Raw genomic sequence first — 18,708 nt, 5'->3', positions numbered from 1 at the left:
GCACGACAAAACGGTGTCAGTGTGGCAGAGACAGTAATGTATCCAAGCCAGTATCAATTTGTATGAGAAAAAGGACCAGTAGAACTGCATGTGATAATCATTAAATCGAACATGGGGAGTATTAGCCAATGCATGTGTGCCATGTCATCGGAGGTGCACAAAACTCCAGGAACGGTAAGTAGTTGAGCTTTTATGGCACGAACTCGTATAACAGTGAGGCGAGTGGGCATTCTTCCTCATAAATCTCCTGCGCAACTCCTGCCTGCTGTTACACATTCACCATCGCTAAGCTCAGAAGCTTCTTCACTGCAACCACACACTTCCTCGTCCAAAGAATTTGTCGATCACTGCCTATCCTTACGAGACACATCTGGCTACGTCTTTGATTATCCAAGTAAGTCTTCTTCCTCTCCTGACTTACCGACCTCACAGTGCATGGGTAGAATAAAAATGTCGAAGAAGATGTTGGATACCATAGATGAACTTCGACACTCATCACCTCTATTAAAGCCTCTCTACCACTCATTCCCCATAGCAAGATACTAAGGTATATGTTCACTGAACAGGCGAAGCGTTACTACAACTATGGGACTTGCATGTGGCTTGCGCAAGCTACTAGAATAGACTTTGACACGGCTATAATCAAGAAGGTTCTTGATCCCTTCAATGCCAAGGATGGCAGTGATGTTGTCAATGGTATGAAAGTCACAGCAACTCCTGACAATATTGCTTATGCTTTCAAAATGCCCAATGAGTCGAAGTCAACCATAGCAACTGTAGAATAGATAAGTTCATCTCTCAAAGAAGATGAAGTATCTAAGAAAAAACGCAAGGCTAGTGCTCCAGGGGTTCCAATAGCAGTTCTGGACGTCCCTACAGCTTACAGGTTTGTTGTTGAAGTTGTTAGCCTGAAAAACAACCCCATGTATGTGTCAGAAAATTTGTTTGCCATGTTGCTTGCAAAGAAATTAGATGCTACAACCAAGATCAACTTATTTCAGATCCTATCTCATAATGTGCTCCAACAGACTACCAAGTTGAAATCCCAGACTGTTTTCAAAGCTTGGTATGTCTAGCATTTTCTTTATTGGGCAACTTCTCTAGATTCTCATTATCAGGTACGAATGGCTTGGAGTCAGAAGCCCATCTCAGAGACCAACAATGTTGAGCTCTCTTCAGATGAAGAAACTCCAAGCAATCAGTTGGCTCCAGCTGCTGTACAAAATAGGAAGGTTACACTAGTGGAAACTAGTGGTTCAAAGAAACCAAGGCCTACATTGGCCAAAAGCACTGCTTTATTAAAGCAACTAGAGAGTCAGGCTAAATCTGTGCCTATTCGGAAACTTCAACAGAACAGACTCCAGCACAGAACAGTGAGCTGAGAAAGACCAACACTAGGAAGGGCCAAGAAACAACGTCAAGTGATGAGCAGACGGTGGTTAAAGACAAGGGAAAGGGCTTGGTACTACCTGATAGTCCAACCAACAGAATTCCTTTCAGTGAATTGACTTTATCTATAGCCAAAAAGGATAAATTGTAGCAGATACAACAAAATTCTCTCAAAGACCGAATAATTTTGCAAACATCTAATTTGGCCCACTTACTATACATGGCTCCTGTTATGACTTATGAGCCAGTCCAGTTTGACCAGGCAACAATCGCTAATGGTGTCTGCTCAATGCTTATCCAATCATCCTGGAATACCATTGTCAATGCCTTAGGACAGATGATGGATGCATCAGCTCCCAATGAGCAGTTGACTAAGCTAAAAGAAGAACTGGGAAGCAGCCAATAGCAAGTTAAGAAACTTCAACAGGATGTAGCTGCACAAAAACTTAGGCATACTATTGCTGAAATCAGTCAGTAAGGACAATTAATGAGCTACAGACAAAGTTGCTGAAGATAGAAATTGAAAATATACAATTAAAGGAAGACAAGGTAGCAGCTTTAAGAGATGTTGATAGATTTCAGAATCTGCTAAGAATGAAGCGGGCAGACTTCAAAGAACTAATGAAATGACAAGCCCACACTGTAGTCAAAGCATCCCGTAAAGAGATATATGTTTATAATAACCTTGTTGATATTCTAAATCTAGAGGGCAACGTCACTCTGAATATGGACAACCTGAAGGCAGTTATGGAGACCATGCAGAGTGATCTATAGGACAAGATCTCTAAATACAGCATGGACTTAGCAAATCAAGCCATCATGGTTTATATTGAAAAGAAAAATAATCCTGATGAGGATTCTGAGGGAGAGGAAGAGAAGGATGAGGAAGGGGAGGACAATGCAAACGACAAACCTGATGATGATAATGAATTTCCTCCTTCCCCACCTTCAGGCTCTGGAGATGGTGGATCAACTTCCACAAGGGGCAATCAACCCAACAAAGACCAGTCAGACCAGAACGAGGTCTAGCCAAACCAGCAGTCGAGAGACTAGTAGGCTGAGGAGCAGCAACAACCAAGCAATGAACAGATGGACAACACTGATGGCTCTCCAATACACCAGTCACAGCACAGTACATATGGGAAAGGAAAAGACAAAGCTATGGACTGAGTCCTCGAAGGGTGATGAGCAACATTCATTACAACTCATCACACTAAACAAGAGATTGAGACATCAACAAGCTTCTATTACTAGGATGTAGATGATGTCCTTATCTCTGATCTAGAACGCTTTCAAAGGCCATATGTCGGTGCCACAAAAACGATCTAGTATTAGTAATCAGCTACCTTCCACGATCAAGAATTGTGTCAACTACCTGTGCATCCTAGCAGAATCCAGCTACTGGAAAGGGTGCCTGAGTGGGCACTAACTTTTGATGATAAGTTAGTCAATCCACACTGGCAACGACGATCCACTGAAGACTGACATTCTCTAGCCATTGAATTAGAGCTACTGCTTGGGAACAGGCGTACATACATGTGTATGAAGGAAGTAGGAACTCATTGAAAGAATTTTTACTTCAGATGCAAATTGCCAGAGGAGTGTTGGACCAGAGGGTGCAGGCTATCATTGAAGACCAGTATTCTAGTAGCAAAGGACCTCGATTCAAATGAAAGTAGGAGAACAGGCAACTACTCTCTGAAAACTCTTTCAGCTAGTCCAAGTTACTAGGAAGATGATGCAGCAGGAGAACCACGCTGTTCTCAATTTTTTGGAATTCGTGCCTGATTCTCCAGTTCTCCTGTATGCATTGCCTACTAAAAAATATAAATTGCCCATATTTTTCCCAGCTCTATATCCTCAGCATCCAGAACCAGTGGATTGGCTCACATACTTTAATATCACTAATGAACTTCAAGATTGGTATGAGCGAGCTACTATGGAATGGAAAACCTGGCAAACACTGATTGATGATGTTCTCAAATTGGATGATGTCATGGAACTGCAAGGGAAAATGCAGAGGGTCAAACTCTGTATGGGATAGTGGAAGATCCAGCTCCGTGGATTGACGAAGATCACAAATCACTTGCTTCAACTGAGTGTGGAGTCTTCCAAGATCCCTGAAAAAGATATCATTGCTAAACCAGGATTGGGCCCCCAATATAGAGAAATGGTTGAGATTCTCTTTGAAGATATAATCAAGACGAATCAGCCTCTTTCGCATGAATGGATCCACACAGCTTCGCATTGTCATAAATTGGCCAGAGCCAGTTTGACAAAGGGAAAATGCACTCTGTATGATCCAGACACCAAAACCTACAATCCTCTCACGTCCTATGAATTTGAAGTGACCACTGAAAGGTGGGATCATCTTGAGCAAGAAGCCATTTATAGACTTATCTAGAACGACAATGCTGGCATTGGGACTTCTAAGGCACCAGCACAGAAGAAGGGCAAGAGGAAGCGGGTTCAGTGGAAGGATACTGGGTAGTTCCATCTCAGAATCAGACGGTGGATTTTCCTAGTGAGGCACTCGAGTTTCCATGGTTGGGCACCCTTGGAACTATCGCAGGCAATTACTACAGTAACTCTGGGGAGCTATAAATAGGACCCATTACATTGTAATTAGGCTTCTTGCTTCTTAGTTTCTTGTCTTAGTCACTTGTCTTTTGGCTTTAGCTCCCAAGCATTCTCGAGTTACAATCTCTTCGCCTCTACCTTCACTCTGTAATCATTAATGGCACAATCGTTTGAGCTTAAACCCATTACACATTGTACTGGTTGTCCTTGAGCTAATAATCTAAATCTGCAAATAATCTTTCCAATTTTCCAGTATGTCTCTCATCTCAGTATACTATTTTAGTTCAGTTAACTATTTCAGTCCAATCAGTTCTCTATTCCAGTTTCACTAACCAAACTGGCGACATAACCAGTAGATTTAAATTCTAACACTGGAATCAGCTATCTGAAGAGATCGGCTCCAATTCCAAATCTGTGTCAAGGGATGACATAGTGGAGGAGGGGGGGAATGTTAGCAGCAAGCTAACTCAGATAACATTTTTCGGAGCTTTTATTGTAAAAACACTTATTATTTTGATAAATTGAGAATGTTGTAACTCCTACGTTCCAGATAAACAATGTAATTGATGAGCCGAGGCTACAAGCTTACAAATTGTATCAACCTATCTATAGTTAGAGCTCCCAGACTATTAGTTTTGACCAAAGAAACCTTGGCTAAGATATAAAAGCCCATTTTTGTAAGTTTTTGTATAATAGAACACAGTGTTAGCTAACGACCATCTCTTCTCTCCTTCTCGCACTTCCTACTCCCTCCCCGGTTGTCCCATTGTAGTGTCGTTTGTTGCGTTGCACCCACATGTAAGCGCTCTTTACGCGTTGACACAAACACTTTATGGTAATCCATAGTCTTTGGCATCGCTGACCCGCGGCCTAATTTTGTCATAAGTAATAATTTAAGCTATAAAATCATAAAAGAAGTATAGGCGGGGTATTGGGGCATCATTGCTAAGCATTTAGATGCATTTTGGGTCGAAAACGACTAGGTCAAAAACTCACTGCTATTAATAATTGTGATTTTTTCACTTGACCTAAACTGAGATTGAGACTATAATCATGTGTGCTTAGGTCTTATAAACATGTCCTAGAAGTTTTGTAACATTTGGATGTCGTTTGATGCTGTAACGGTTATGATTTTTTGCCGATTAGTGACTAGCTTTTGCTGATTTCGATCATTTGAGTGTAGCTTGAGTTAGATGCAAGTTGTCTGTTGTTTTCCAAATGATTGACAACCTCTTGTAGCCTCTATGCACTAGTCAAGTCAGCTTCGTCCCATGGATTGACAATTGTGTTTGTAGTTCTCGCTATGTCTGTAATAAGATAGGAGTGAGGTTAGAAACCCGTTCCACACCGCGATTCTCTCGATCACATGATCTGTGATAGGTAAGGGATAGTTTTCTCTAATCGTGGAAGCATTCACTTGTTTGAGATTTATTGACACTTGCGATTTATTGCTCTTTTTGGATACTACCATAATTGGTGACACCCACTCCATGTGCTCTATCTCATAGATAAACTTCACCTCTTTAAGCTTATCTATCTCTTCTTTGATTTTCTTGGCAAAAGTGTCATTTATAAGTATAGGGACATTGTGTGTGCGGATTAGCGTCACGCTTAAGGGGTATCATATGTTGACATATGCTCGTATAAACTCCCTTAAGATCTTTGTACGACCAAGAAAACACATCTCTATATTGCTTGAGAGTAGCTATCAAAAGCTGCTCTTCCTCTTTCGTGAGATTTGTGGCTATGTAAAACAGTCTTGATTCTTTCCCTGGTTTAGCTAGGTCAATTTTCTTTGTGTTCTCAGACCAATTTTATGATGTTCCCGATTCTATAGGTTCTCTCATTGGTTGCTCAATCACAATACATCGGTCATGAATGATGTACTTCATGTAGTGAGAGGGTGCGTCAAATTTTTTCGTGTTGGATTCCCTTCACTTTACATCTTAGTTGTCCAAACCTCTTTTACCGTCCGTTTCAGCTCTTGGTATTCACTTTTTCATTCCATTTTGGACATATTGGTTGATGTTTTTGTTGTGTCCATGGGTTTTGTTTTTTCTTTCCTTCTTTGGATTTTATAAAAAAGCCGTCAATTGAAATGGGTTTTTGGTCATTTTGTCTCGGACACAATCGTCTACTTCCACGACCAGGAGATACTACATTTTCTTCATCAATCTTGGCATTGGTTTCTCAATTCGATTTTGTTGTTTCCTTGTTCGTCTCATTTGATATCTCTTTTGTCTCCTCAATGTTTGGTTAGGAAACTTGTAGAAGATTGGCTCGCCTTCTTTTGGTGCGTTTTCATTTTTCAAGTCACTTGAGAGCTCGTCGTTGTCATTGTTCCCTAAATCATTACTCAGTGAATCATGGAATTCTTCCCCATCATCATCACTAAGATCTTGAATAGAAACTTTGTCCACTATTTGCTTGCAATCGATTGTCTCGTTGGTTTTTGTTGTTTTGGTTTCCTCTCCTAGTTCCAAGATAGCACTATCAAGGAACTAGGAGAGGAAACCAAAACAACAAAAACCAACAAGTCGATTGCAAGAGAATAGTGGACAAAGTTTCTATTCAAAATCTTAGTGATTTGAAGATATACATGGGATACCCTACGCTATCAAGAGCCATCCAAAAAGTTTCACACCCATTGGAGATATGTAAACCCCCTCCACAAACTTCATGCTTGCTTAAGTGACTGAATTTGACTTACACCATGCCAAGTAAATAAATTTCAAAGTATAGGTGGACAAGTGACCTCTAAATACAAGGGGAACGCACCTACCAAATTTGATAGCTAAAAGAGGAGAAATGTGGAAAAAGTGAAAAAATTTGCATTTTTTCCAATAGAGAGCAATCAAAAAACTCAAGGAAGATACCACGACAGGCAATTGTTGGTAGGAATCTATGGAACATCCCTATGTGGCCAAAAGGACATAAGGTCACATTTCCATCATACATGATGTTGAAAGATTGAAGTAGGTGCTTGAAACCTTGACTACGACCAAACCCCCAACCCAAATCTCATCAAATCAAAACTAGAGCCTTTATGGGTAGCATACATCAAGCCCATGTAGTCAACACCTCAAAAAACTCACATGTGCACAAGCTTGAGAAAAAATGCAACTTTTTCTCTCTTTTGCACGATAACATGATTTTTCAACTGTTGAGATTCTGCATGATTTGTACATGAGCTTTGAACAAGGTTATCCACTAACAAGCTTATCGGATGTATGTAAACGAGAAAAACATCACTTCACTCTCAAACTGTTCTCTGAACTTCGACAATTGTCACAGGAACCATGAAATTTGAAGCTAAGGGCAACAAGAACAAGTGGAGTCGCAAAAAGAGACTGGAACAGATCCCTGAGTTCACAATACTTAAAGACTCTCTGAAAGAAGCCTCTGCTTATATCGAGAAGGAAAGACTTGAGCTTGAAGGAGCGGAGATATACGAAGCTATCTACCGCATGCACTTGTACATAGTCGGTACATAGTCGTATTTGGCATCTACCAATTGTAGTTACTGTGATAACTATAACAATGTACAATTCGTCAGAATCCAGTTTGGGTACCTATAATTAGGACCCGCTACTTCATTTTGAGGGGTTGTCATTACAACATCTACCCTCAGTCTTGTAATCATTGAGTTGTTGCTCTTACTGCCATCTAGCTCTATTGTTATTAGCATTTGGTGCCAATTGTACTTTTTTTCATTATCTAAATTTATTAGCTCCAATACCTTATGTTGAGTATCTAACTTTGTACTTCAATTTACTTCATATTTGACTTCTTATATTTTTCTAAAGTCAAAATTTGATTCTCCATTTGATCAGACATCTAACTCTAAATCTCCAACCTGAAATAGTTATCAGAGGTGACAAGCTCATTCCAAAGTCAATTATAGAGATGATTCTCAAGCGAAAAACCATTACACGTGACACACAGATTGACGTGGTACCTAAAGACAATGATTGTTCCACCACGATTGCTGAGGTCACATCCCATATTTGTGAGCCTAGCATGCCTAGATTTGCCTCTAGAGGTTCTACCCATGAGGGTACTATGACACTCGATAGTCCCTCATCTATGACATCACAAGCAGATTACATGGAGAATACTTTGACCGTGTCTCCCTTTGAGGATACCTTGCCAGACTAGGGTTCTAGAGACCTAGAACTTTACAAAATGGCAAGGATACCCATCATCTTTTGGATGTTCCACCACTTAGTGCCACTTCTAGAGACTATACTCCTTTGCCATGCATGACACTTAAGTGCCACTTCTAGAGACTATACCCCTTTGCCATGCATGACAAAAAATCCTATAGATGGATACTACAATTACAAAACCACCATAGATAGAATCATGTAGAGCCTTCCTTAGGACATGATCATAATAGTGCTACTATCCATGAGAGACCAGTGACACATTAGGCCTATAGCTCATCACAGAGATCTTACCCTAGGGCCACTAAACACATTTATGTGCCTTGTACAATGAAATAGATTAGACCACTACCTAACCTTGATACGCCAATTTGGATTGAGAGCCATCGTATACATGATGGTTCATCCCATGGTTGGATCACATCTAAACAACCAATCAAGGCACATGGATTCTATAAAGAACATAGATAGATTTGGTTCTTAGACCATAGACCTTATCACAACCTCATAGATCTCCAATAGTCCTTTGGTCGTACCCATGCTAAGACCTAGACCACGTTCATGACATATAGAGAGGCCTACACTACAATGAGTGTCGATTTGAGATATACATCCATGATTGTATGCGAGAAGATCTCGAGACACATTTATCGAGAGACCAAGAAATTGCAGAGTTGGCTACCAAAGATTTGTCATTCTAGTTCACTACTAGATAGATTGCAAATTTGGCTACCAAAGAGCCGACCATCCATTCCACCACAACTTGACATGAGCCATAGCTCACCTTAGACTTAGTTGTTAACATGATATCACCTAAACCATATTCTTGTGGAAGAGACCATCACACCAATATATAAAGTTATAAAAAAAGGCAAAAAAATGAAATATGTGTCTAAAAAGGGGCTGAAAAAAAGAGCAACCTTTACACCAAGCAATAAAATTCTTATGTCTTGTGAGTGTTATATGTGGCTTGACGCCTTATTGGTCCTTGATAGGTGGGGGGAACCACCTTGGCATGCATTGTTAGGGCCTCGAGACGATGCTCTGGGTTGATAAGGGTTATCGGTCATCACCACAGTAGGTTGGTAAACTTTTGGAGACCCTTCTTGGAAATACAACAATTGAGAGTGGTAGCTTAACCTGCCTTGGGATGATCACCTTGTGATGTGATTTTTCCATTAGTTTTTTCAATGAATTAAATGAATAGTTTCTTTGATGTACTTCATTTATTGGCGCTTGTGATGTTTTGTTAGTAGCGAGTTGCTTTGGCTATAAACAAAGAATATGTTTATGTTTTGTTTATCTTATTAAGTCAAGAATTTTATTTCCCAAGTTGATGAAGTTGTGAATTAAGTTTATCTTTGATTCATTGCTCTCTTGGCTTGTGGCTTACCACTAAAAAGTTCATAATTTTTTATACTTTAATTCTTCCAAATACTTGTGATTTTTAACCTATGGTTAGTTGGGTATTGGCATGTCCTCAACAATGTACACATCCATCTTCACGTTGCTTTTTCATCATTGAGATCATGAGTTATACTCATTATGTATTGGCTTATGATGCTTCTCACGTTTATGCTTGTTTTGCATCCACATTCTTCGTGCCCAACGTCTTAGGCATTGTTGGAGATTCACACCATGGCTTGTCGACAACCACAAACGTTTAGCCAGGGGGAATATTGGAGGATTCCAACACTTGTAGCTATTGCCTATTTACTCACGAATATATTTTTCATATTCATTATATATAGTGCTATGTATAGCATTTGGCTCATTATGAATTCTAGATTGTATCAATATGTTCATGATTATGTTTTGAACAACCGACCATTTGTAAAAAACCTTATATGTGTATGTGAAAATGCTATAGTGTGGAACTCATTCTTTTGAGAGTTAGGGTTGAGCAAAACCACTCACTTTCAGCTTTCAATTCATGTGAGGTGAAGGAAGATGGAAGTTTCCGTCCAAGCTAGCATCAAAAGCACAGCCTAAAGAGGCAATGCCCACCCTTTTCTTTGACGAGCCCGGCCCTGTACATGGCGGAATGATGCGCCATACATTTGTTATGTAATCGTAGAGATACATAAAAGAACCCGCGAGCAGAAGCACCTGGTTGCAGCTAGCGATGCAGGAGGAGTTCCGTGGGAGAGTTCGAAGCTTGGTGTCTAAAGCAGCCCCGTCTATAGCCATCCAACCTCGCTAGAAGGAGAAGTAGGTGGCTATGGAGGTGGAGTGTCCCTCACAAATTGTAGCTAACATTGGAACTCTAATGTAAAGCTAAATATCTCCTCTCTCTCTCTCTCTCTCTCTCTCTCTCTCTCTCTCTCTCTCTCTAATTCCTCACTTGTTAGGCATTTGCTTTATGTAGAGTGTGTGTGTGTGTGGAAGCTTGCATGATTAGAGTAGGATTGTGCAAGATTAATCATTGCTTCTCTCTAATTATGGTTTTCATGTTCTTGCATGTGAATGATTAGTGTGTGATTGTTTGTGAGATTAGCATCATTGTCCACAAGATTGTGAGAGATTGAGTGATGGATTGAAGTGTGTGTGCATAGTGTTTCTTTCTCTTATTTTCATTTCTTTCTCCCATTAGCTCTTGCATATTTTGTTACTCTATGATTTCATGCACTTACCAAGTATCAATCCATCTGATTGACATTTATCTAGGTGGATTGGGCTATGCTATGACCCCCCAAACAATGTGCTCTCTTGCGCTTGTGCTTGCAAGAGCTCAAACTCTTTCCTTCTCTATCTCTTTACAATCCCCCAAACATGTCCACACACACAATGAACAAAGAACTCATATCAAAGAGAGAAGCAATAAAGTTTGTAAAATATTTTATCCAAAGAAGATAAAATATAAAATCAAAAGAAACTTACTTATGGCTTCCTTTAAGAGAACATGATTTAATACATGACCAACTCATTCCATTCCTCGACGAGGAGCTAAGAGAAGATAAACATCAAATCTAAAAGAAACCCGATCATATGTCTTTTGAGAAAAAAATAGAGTATCACCAATATGTCCTGACGATTTCAACAAAATCTGAATTGAGGCGAATCTTTAGTAGATGCCGGGAAGAAATTCAAAGAAAATAAAATCACTTGATGCGAGCAAAGGCAGAGGCGTTACACAAGGCGAAGAGCACATGAGGAAGGGGTGCAACATGTCTGGGTTGGGGTAACTAAGGGTGCATGCAAAAGCTGCTGCAATAATGTTGGGCACTGCAAAAGAATGTTATATATATGTATATGTGCGGACACCTTTGAAACACCGAAATCCCTTGGGTGAGGTGGTTACTAAAATGATGTTGAAACTATAATTCTGACTATCCGAGTACAATCCCTACTTGGTGCTTTTTGATTGGCGCCCACTCAAGGGTTGGCCGAGCACTCTCAAGCGGAATCTACAATCTAGAGACATTCTCCCCAATAAACCAAGAGTCTACCCTCTCCTTTAAGTGCCACGGGGTCCCAAAGCATGTGATCAATGGTCCCAATTGAAAGGCGGGACGGCGATCGATGTGGATCATTGATCGATATCCCGGGTTTAGATTTCAAAAAACTAATCTCTGGAGGTCAGCCTCGTGGACCTGTGGAGATCTAATCTCGGGACGTCTCACTTCCCCAGCCAGGTTAAAGCTTGAGGAGAGTCTACCAGTATAGTATGCTACCATTTTGAACTTAAGGAAAACATTGGGCAGACAGGTGTAGGAGCATCCTGAGTGGAGAGGCCTGGAGGCTGGTATAGCTGAAGTTAGCAAGGATCTAGCTTGTATAAGTTGCCTTGTAATTTTGTAAACGCTAGTAGTACTGTACTAGGTAATAGTAGGATGAACAACCATCTAAAATCAATGTGCTGTGACAGTTCCTTTGTTGCATTGAAAAGTTGCGGTTTGTCAAATTGTCACTCGTTTCGATCAATCAGTTGAGGGATGTCTGTGGTTTGTGTGTATAATCAGGGGGATTAATCCTGCAATTTGCTCCTCTGCCCTACCCCATACTCCATTCATGCACGGAAGCCTCTGCGTGGCTCCACATTGCTTGGTGAAGTTTATGGTCTCTTGGGGTAGGTCATTCAAATGTATTGCGTCGAGCAGGAATTGTGATCAGACGTTACAAGAAGGGAATAGGAGCTACCTAATTAAGGGTTTGCACTGAAGAGAAGACAAAGATGTTTTTTCTAGAGTAGGATAACGATGTGGGCGAATACTTGCATCCTGAGCTCTGTTTCTAGTGTCCTGGAGCAAGGGAGATCTTGTGGGAGAGGTCAAGAGATTGCTTTTGCTAAGTACGGGGATCAGCTTTCTCCCCTCTGCAATTGTGCCTCTGTCTGCAATCTTCAAAGCTATGGAGCTCCACAATTGGAGAGCTTGAATTTGGATATGAACGAACGTTATAGATTTGCAAATGATGTGGATTGGGCTGTCCAACTTAGCAATGGCAGTTATGCAACTTCCCAAGATGCCAGTTTTCCGACAGAGTTGGTGGTAGAGAATCTTGCATCTGTGGCATTACACATATCTGGCGATTTGCCTTCCATTGAGGAAGTTACTTGCCTACTGCAAAGGTGCAGAAAAAAGAAGAATCTGGTATATGCTAAGCAAGCACATACAAGTGTATGCTTTTGCGGGCTAGATATAGTTGACTATGTGGAAAATCATCTAGTACCCATGTTTGTAGACTGTGGTTGCACATCAAATGCACACCAGGTTTTTCACAGGTCAACCTTCAAAAGTGAACATTCTTGGACTGCTCTCATGTTTGGGTTCGTTAGCAGTGGGCATATCTCCCTTGTGTTTGATTTATATGCAGGGATGATAGAGAGTGGCATGCTTCCTAGCACCCATACCGTGTTGGCTCTTTTGAAAGCCTGCATAGAGTCAAGCGATGTGCAGAAGGGCCAACAGGTGCACATTGAAGCAGTAGAGTGGGGCCTTGAGGCAGATGTTTCTGTTAACAGCTCGTTAGTTGATATGTATGCTAAGAGTGGGTTTCTTCTAGAGGCTTCATATGTCCTTTCAGCTTTACCAGTTCGAAATGTGGTATCTTGGACGGCATTGATTGGTGGTTATGCTGAACAGGGTCTCGGTGAGGAAGCACTTGCTGAGTTTGGGAAGATGCAACTTGAAGGTGTTTCACCAAATGCAGTCACTATTGCTTGCCTTTTGAAAGCTTGGGATAGTGTTGCCACTAAAGACAATATTGGGGACTTTGTTCAAAAGGTAAAGGGCACTGACTGTGAAAAAGACCCACTTGTTGGAAATACTTTGGTTGGCATAAATGCCAAGCTTGGTTTTAAGCAGGACGCTTTACGTATCTTTGACAGAGTGAAAAATAAAGATGTAGTGTCATGGAATGCTTTGATCTCCGGTCTTGTGGAATATGGAGATGCCATGGAAGCCTTGATTCATTATGAGAAGATGCCGCAGGACCTTGTTTCCCCAAATGCAGTCACTTTTACTTGTATTTGTAAGGCTTGCGGTAGCCTTGGAGATGTGGAACAGGCGCTTCTGGTACACTCGGAAATTATCAAGTTGGGTTTGGAAGAGGATTCTTTTCTTGGCAACAGTGTGAGCTGCATGTATGCCAAATGTGACTCACTCTTGGAGGCAGTTGAGGTCTTTGATAAGTTGCTGGTTAAAAATGTTGTGTCATGGTCTGCATTAATTGGAGGTTATGCCAAGCATGGACCTCGTTCAGAAGCTCTGAAATATTTTGAGCAGATGAAGCTAGAAGGAGTCCCTCCTGGCGCCTTTACCTTTACTTCGGTTCTTAGATCATTTGTATGTATGGAAGCATTAAATAGTGGGCGAGACATTCATATAGAGATAGAGTTGAAGGGATTTGCAGTTAATATTCACGTGGGCAATGCGCTTATTGGCATGTACACAAAGTGTGGATCTCTTTTGGAGGCTGAATATGTCTTCAACCAGCTGCCTTTTCGAGATATTTTATCATGGAACACTTTAATAACTGGATTTGCTGAACATGGGCTTGGTCAAGAAGCATTAAAATACTACGAAGAGATGCAAGTTAGAGGCTTCCAGCTGGATGAAGTCTCAGTTTCGGGTGCCTTGAAGGCTTGTGGGGCTATTGGGGCTTTGGGAAGAGGTCGAGAAATACATGCCAGTCTCACAGAAGGCTTGTTTGCTGTAGATACATGTGTAGGGACCAGTTTGATCAACATGTATGCCAAGTGTGGCTCACTTTCAGAGGCGCAAGAAGTATTCTGTAAGCTACCAGTCCGAAATGTGATGGTCTGGAGCACAATGATACAGGCATTTGGTATGAATCATGAGGGTTGGAAGGCTATAGAATGTTTCGAAGAGATGCAAAAGCAGGGTGTGGAAGCAAATGGTGTCACATTTACATGTCTTCTCTCTGCATGTCGTCATGCTAGCCTGCCGCTGGAAGGGAACAAGTACTTTAAAGCTATGAGGCAAGATTTTGGCATTGTACCATCAGTAGAGCACTATAATTGTATGATAGATCTCTTTGCAAGATCAGGCCATTTATTTGAAGCAGAAAAGCTATGCGAGCTTGTAGGTGTTTCTGCAGAAGGAGCATTGTCCGCTTTACTAACAGCAAGCCGGATTTGTGGAGAAACAGAGCTTGGACTTCGATGCTTCCAAGAGAATGTCAAAATCAATGTTAATGATGCAGGATTATATGTGCTCATGATGGATATTTTTGCGAGTGCTGGAAGGTTAAATGATGCATCACGAATAGAAGATCTACGAAGGCATGTGGGGGCATTTAAAAAACCTGCATCTGCTGTCATAGAGATTGGCAATGAGGTATATGAATTTGTAGTTGGTAACAATCAGAGCAAGGATATAGCGGAAGCGTTAAGGTCTTTGAATACTGGCATGAAGGTTGAAGGCAATGTGGCACACCTGGAATCAGTATTAGCAAGTAGTTCTGATGTAGAGAAGGAGGCATCCTTATGTGAGCATGCTGAGAAGATAGCTCTCGCTTTTGGACTTCTTCATACACCACAGGGACAAACATTGCGAGTGACCAAGAATCTCAGAATGTGTCGTGATTGCCACAATACAAGCATGTTTATTTCCCAACAGAGGAAACGGGAGATCGTCATTCGAGATAACTGCTGTGTGCATCATTTCAAGGATGGGTTTTGCTCTTGTGGAGACATGTTTTGATTTTGTTGTTTGTGTACATTGATGATTGGTCACTGGAGAGATGCAAGAAAAAGACGGAAAATTTAAACAGGTGCTGAAAGAGCGGTAGAGAGAGACTGGCTTCAAGCCTATGTGAATTGTTGTGCACAGAAATGCCAGCTGCCTGAGGGCAGGGGCCGAACATGGTTGTCGTTGTTGAGTCCGGAGGACCAACACGTTAATTGCTCAGTGAAATGTGTGCATGTGCACTCTCTTATGACTGAAAAGAAAGCGAATGAAACTGAACAAGAGAGACTGCACTGTGTGTGCATGTGCACTCTCTCATGACTGAAACAAAAGAGAATGAAACTGAACAACAGAGACTGCACAGGAGAAACTCTGCATCTGTTGCATCATCATTATGATCATCATGAGCTTTTACAATGTTTGTGGCACATATATCTGCACCGACTAAACAGGCCCGGTGAACTCGACAGATGCAGCCCATACCAGCATTGGGTGATCAGCAACTACACGTTTACGGGCATACCCGTTAACAGTTGTTCTTTACAAGATAACCATGGCTGGTTCCTATCTGATAGCTTAAAAGGACAAAATTTTAACCTTGATACCTTTGATAGCTTAAAAGGGGCTCTGTGAGAGTTTAATGGGCACTGCAGGGAGTTAACTTCCAATCTGAGTGCAAGTTGGGCAGGGTGCTCATGTTTTCATGTGCATAAGCTGCTCCCAGGGATCAGCTTCTTTGCCTCATTTATGTGGGCACTAGGCTGCATGCATAATCCTTTCATGGTTCTACAAACTGAGGAGCAGCGGTCTAAAATCAGAAACATGGAGAATAGAATTTTCCTTCCAAAGGACGTACTGGAAAGAGGAGGACATAAATTCATGATCTATATTAGACAATGCTTTGAAGGGGCAGAAATGTTTGATCTTGCATCATCATTAGCCTAATAAATTACAGTTTGTTGTGGTTTATAAATAGCTCCATGTAACGAATTGTACATACAAACACTTAAGCCATATGCAAGCAGTCCAGACTTTTGGTTGAAGCAAAAGCATTTTGCTGAATTGCTTCATCGTACGGGGGATAGGCCAAACATTAGGGGCCTTTCAGAGCCTTACATAGAGTTGATAAGAAATTGATGTTTTGGTTAATAAGAAGAATTCTGCCAAATTGTGGCATTATGGGTGGCATCACGGGCCAGCACTGCTCATGTTTTCTCTAACTTTGAGTTCTGCAAATATGAAATAGGTTGGCAAAGCTTGCTAGAGTTGAGAAGAGAGCTGTAAGAGGTTAACATCATTAAATCAGAGCAAGGAGACCAGGTGAAGCTCATGATTGCCCTTTCCCTAACTGTCTTTGGATCTTTGATCTTTCCAACTTGCAACAATGATTATAAACCTCATGAAGGCAACCCCTTCTGTCCTGGTATAGGCAGTGTTTGTAAAAAACCTTTATTAGTTGGTGCTGCATTTTTCATAGCTACTATATAGTAGTTTGAAACGTTGTATTGGATGTACGCATGCATATTGTGGTTAGATTGTGAAAGATACAGACTATTGTTGGTCTGCTATAGGTTTGGCATAGATTTTTGATATTCTTTAAACATGTCTAACACCGATGAGATCAATGCTATCGTTAGTGAGACGCTGGACAAGAACAACTTCCATGCTTCAGTTCAGAATGACCAATTTTCTTATGGAAAAAGTATAATTGGAACACATTGCATTAATATTGCATGAAGCTTGGAAATTTTTCTCTCACTAGATTTGACCAATAGTAAGGTGAGGAGGCTGCAAGTGCAGACATAGCTCAACATTGTGTAGAAAAAGGGCTTGTTAGTGAATGACTATGTTTTAAAGAGTAAGGACGTATGTGAATCCCTTGCATTTATTGGTGTCATTGATGTTGATGATGACACCGTGGAAGCTTGGTTGTGTGGTCTACGTACTAGTGAATAAGTAGTTCAAGGCCTCTATTGATACTTGAGAAAACATTCCAAGTTTTGCAAATCTTTTGTCATTATGAGAAGCACATTGGTGTAGAATCATCAACAGGGCTTCTACAATAACAAAGGTAGAGGTAGAGGAGATGGTATAGGTCGATGAGGTGGCCATTTATGTGGAATGAAAATTAAGGCAATCAACAAATGTATGCCAATTACAAGCAGAATGCAAGTGGTAGAGAGGAAACTTTCAACACAAAGCGTGTCAAAGAGGTCAAGAAATATTTTACACGAATAATGGAAACAATAAGGCATGACACATTGAGCATGTGGCATTGAAGGTCACTTCAAGTGTGATTGTCTATGAAGAAGGCAACAAAATAATTATGTAGGTACTAGCAAGAATGTAGATGAGCTAGAGAAGGTATTTGGTTGACGTGTTTTGTGTGCCCAATATAACAAAGGACTCAATGTCTTTTGAAATTTACATGTCAGGTTCAATTTTAATGGTCTCTATGTAGAGGAATATAGGAAGAACGGGAGGCTCATTGCATAAGGTCAAAAGGTGGGTAAAATGTTCACACTCGATGTGGATGTACGTGAGATGAAAGTTGTCGTGTTTGCACGAGGGTCAATGATTGTTGCAAACATTGACATGTGGCATAAGCATATTGGGCATGCAAATGCACAAAGGTTGAAACTATGCAAAGCCAATAGCTTATTACAAGTTTCCTATTGTTTACAATGGCTACAATGCATAAGGTTTGTGAAACTTGTTAGTTTGGCAAGCAGTCAAAGGCATCATTCCCTCATGACAAGCATGTAAGAAAAAATGTGTTGGAGATAGTACATTCTGATGTATGGAGTCATAAAAAGATTGCATCTATGGGTGGGATGCAAATTTTATGTCACCTTCATTGATGAACATAAAAGGAATATATGGTTTTTTTAATGAAGGACAAAATTGAGGTGTTTACTCACTTTTCAAATTCCAAAGTTATGGGTGAAAAAAAACTAGAAAGCATGTACAATGCTTGTGATTAGATGGAGGGGGAAATTACTTCTCTATGAGTATAACAATTTTCTTAAAAGGTTCGGAATCCAAAGGCAACTTTCATGCAGGTATACTTTGTATCATGTGCTGTTACTAAGTGAAAGAAGAAATGGGAAGAATATGCCTCAATGTTATTAGGTTGAGGATGTCTCTACGGCTAGGTTACATCATGAATGGGACACCCACTGCTAATGTGCATAACATAACCATTGAGAAGAATTTTAATGGGAGGAAATGTTTAATTCAGCCCAAAGTACTTGGTTGTATTGCTTATATGCAGGTTCTTGAGGAGATGCAAACAAAGTTGGATCCAAAATGTGTTTATTGGCTATTTCTTTGAGAAAAAAGGATATAAAATCTACAACCCTATCATGCATCAAGTGAGGGTAAGTACGAAGATTATTTTTAGTAACTTGAGGAGCTGATAA

The 18,708-nt window shown here is 40.6% G+C and overlaps 1 protein-coding gene across 1 annotated transcript; it reads left to right on the top strand.

Annotated features, from left to right (window-relative positions):
- Positions 1-11,825: 11,825 nt before the first annotated feature.
- Positions 11,826-16,766, top strand: LOC147440869 (pentatricopeptide repeat-containing protein At3g26782, mitochondrial-like). The gene has a single exon (XM_086482676.1). It carries the CDS (start codon positions 12,335-12,337, stop codon positions 15,299-15,301), a length of 2,967 nt encoding a protein of 988 aa, XP_086338802.1. The 5' UTR covers positions 11,826-12,334; the 3' UTR covers positions 15,302-16,766.
- Positions 16,767-18,708: the final 1,942 nt, after the last annotated feature.

This window comes from Adiantum capillus-veneris, chromosome 15, assembly GCF_014529385.1.
Source record: "Adiantum capillus-veneris isolate H3 chromosome 15, ASM1452938v2, whole genome shotgun sequence".
In the NCBI taxonomy this organism is placed as follows: Eukaryota; Viridiplantae; Streptophyta; class Polypodiopsida; order Polypodiales; family Pteridaceae; genus Adiantum; species Adiantum capillus-veneris.
Note: the sequence above shows the minus strand (reverse complement) of the source record. Positions and strands in the feature narration are given on the sequence as shown.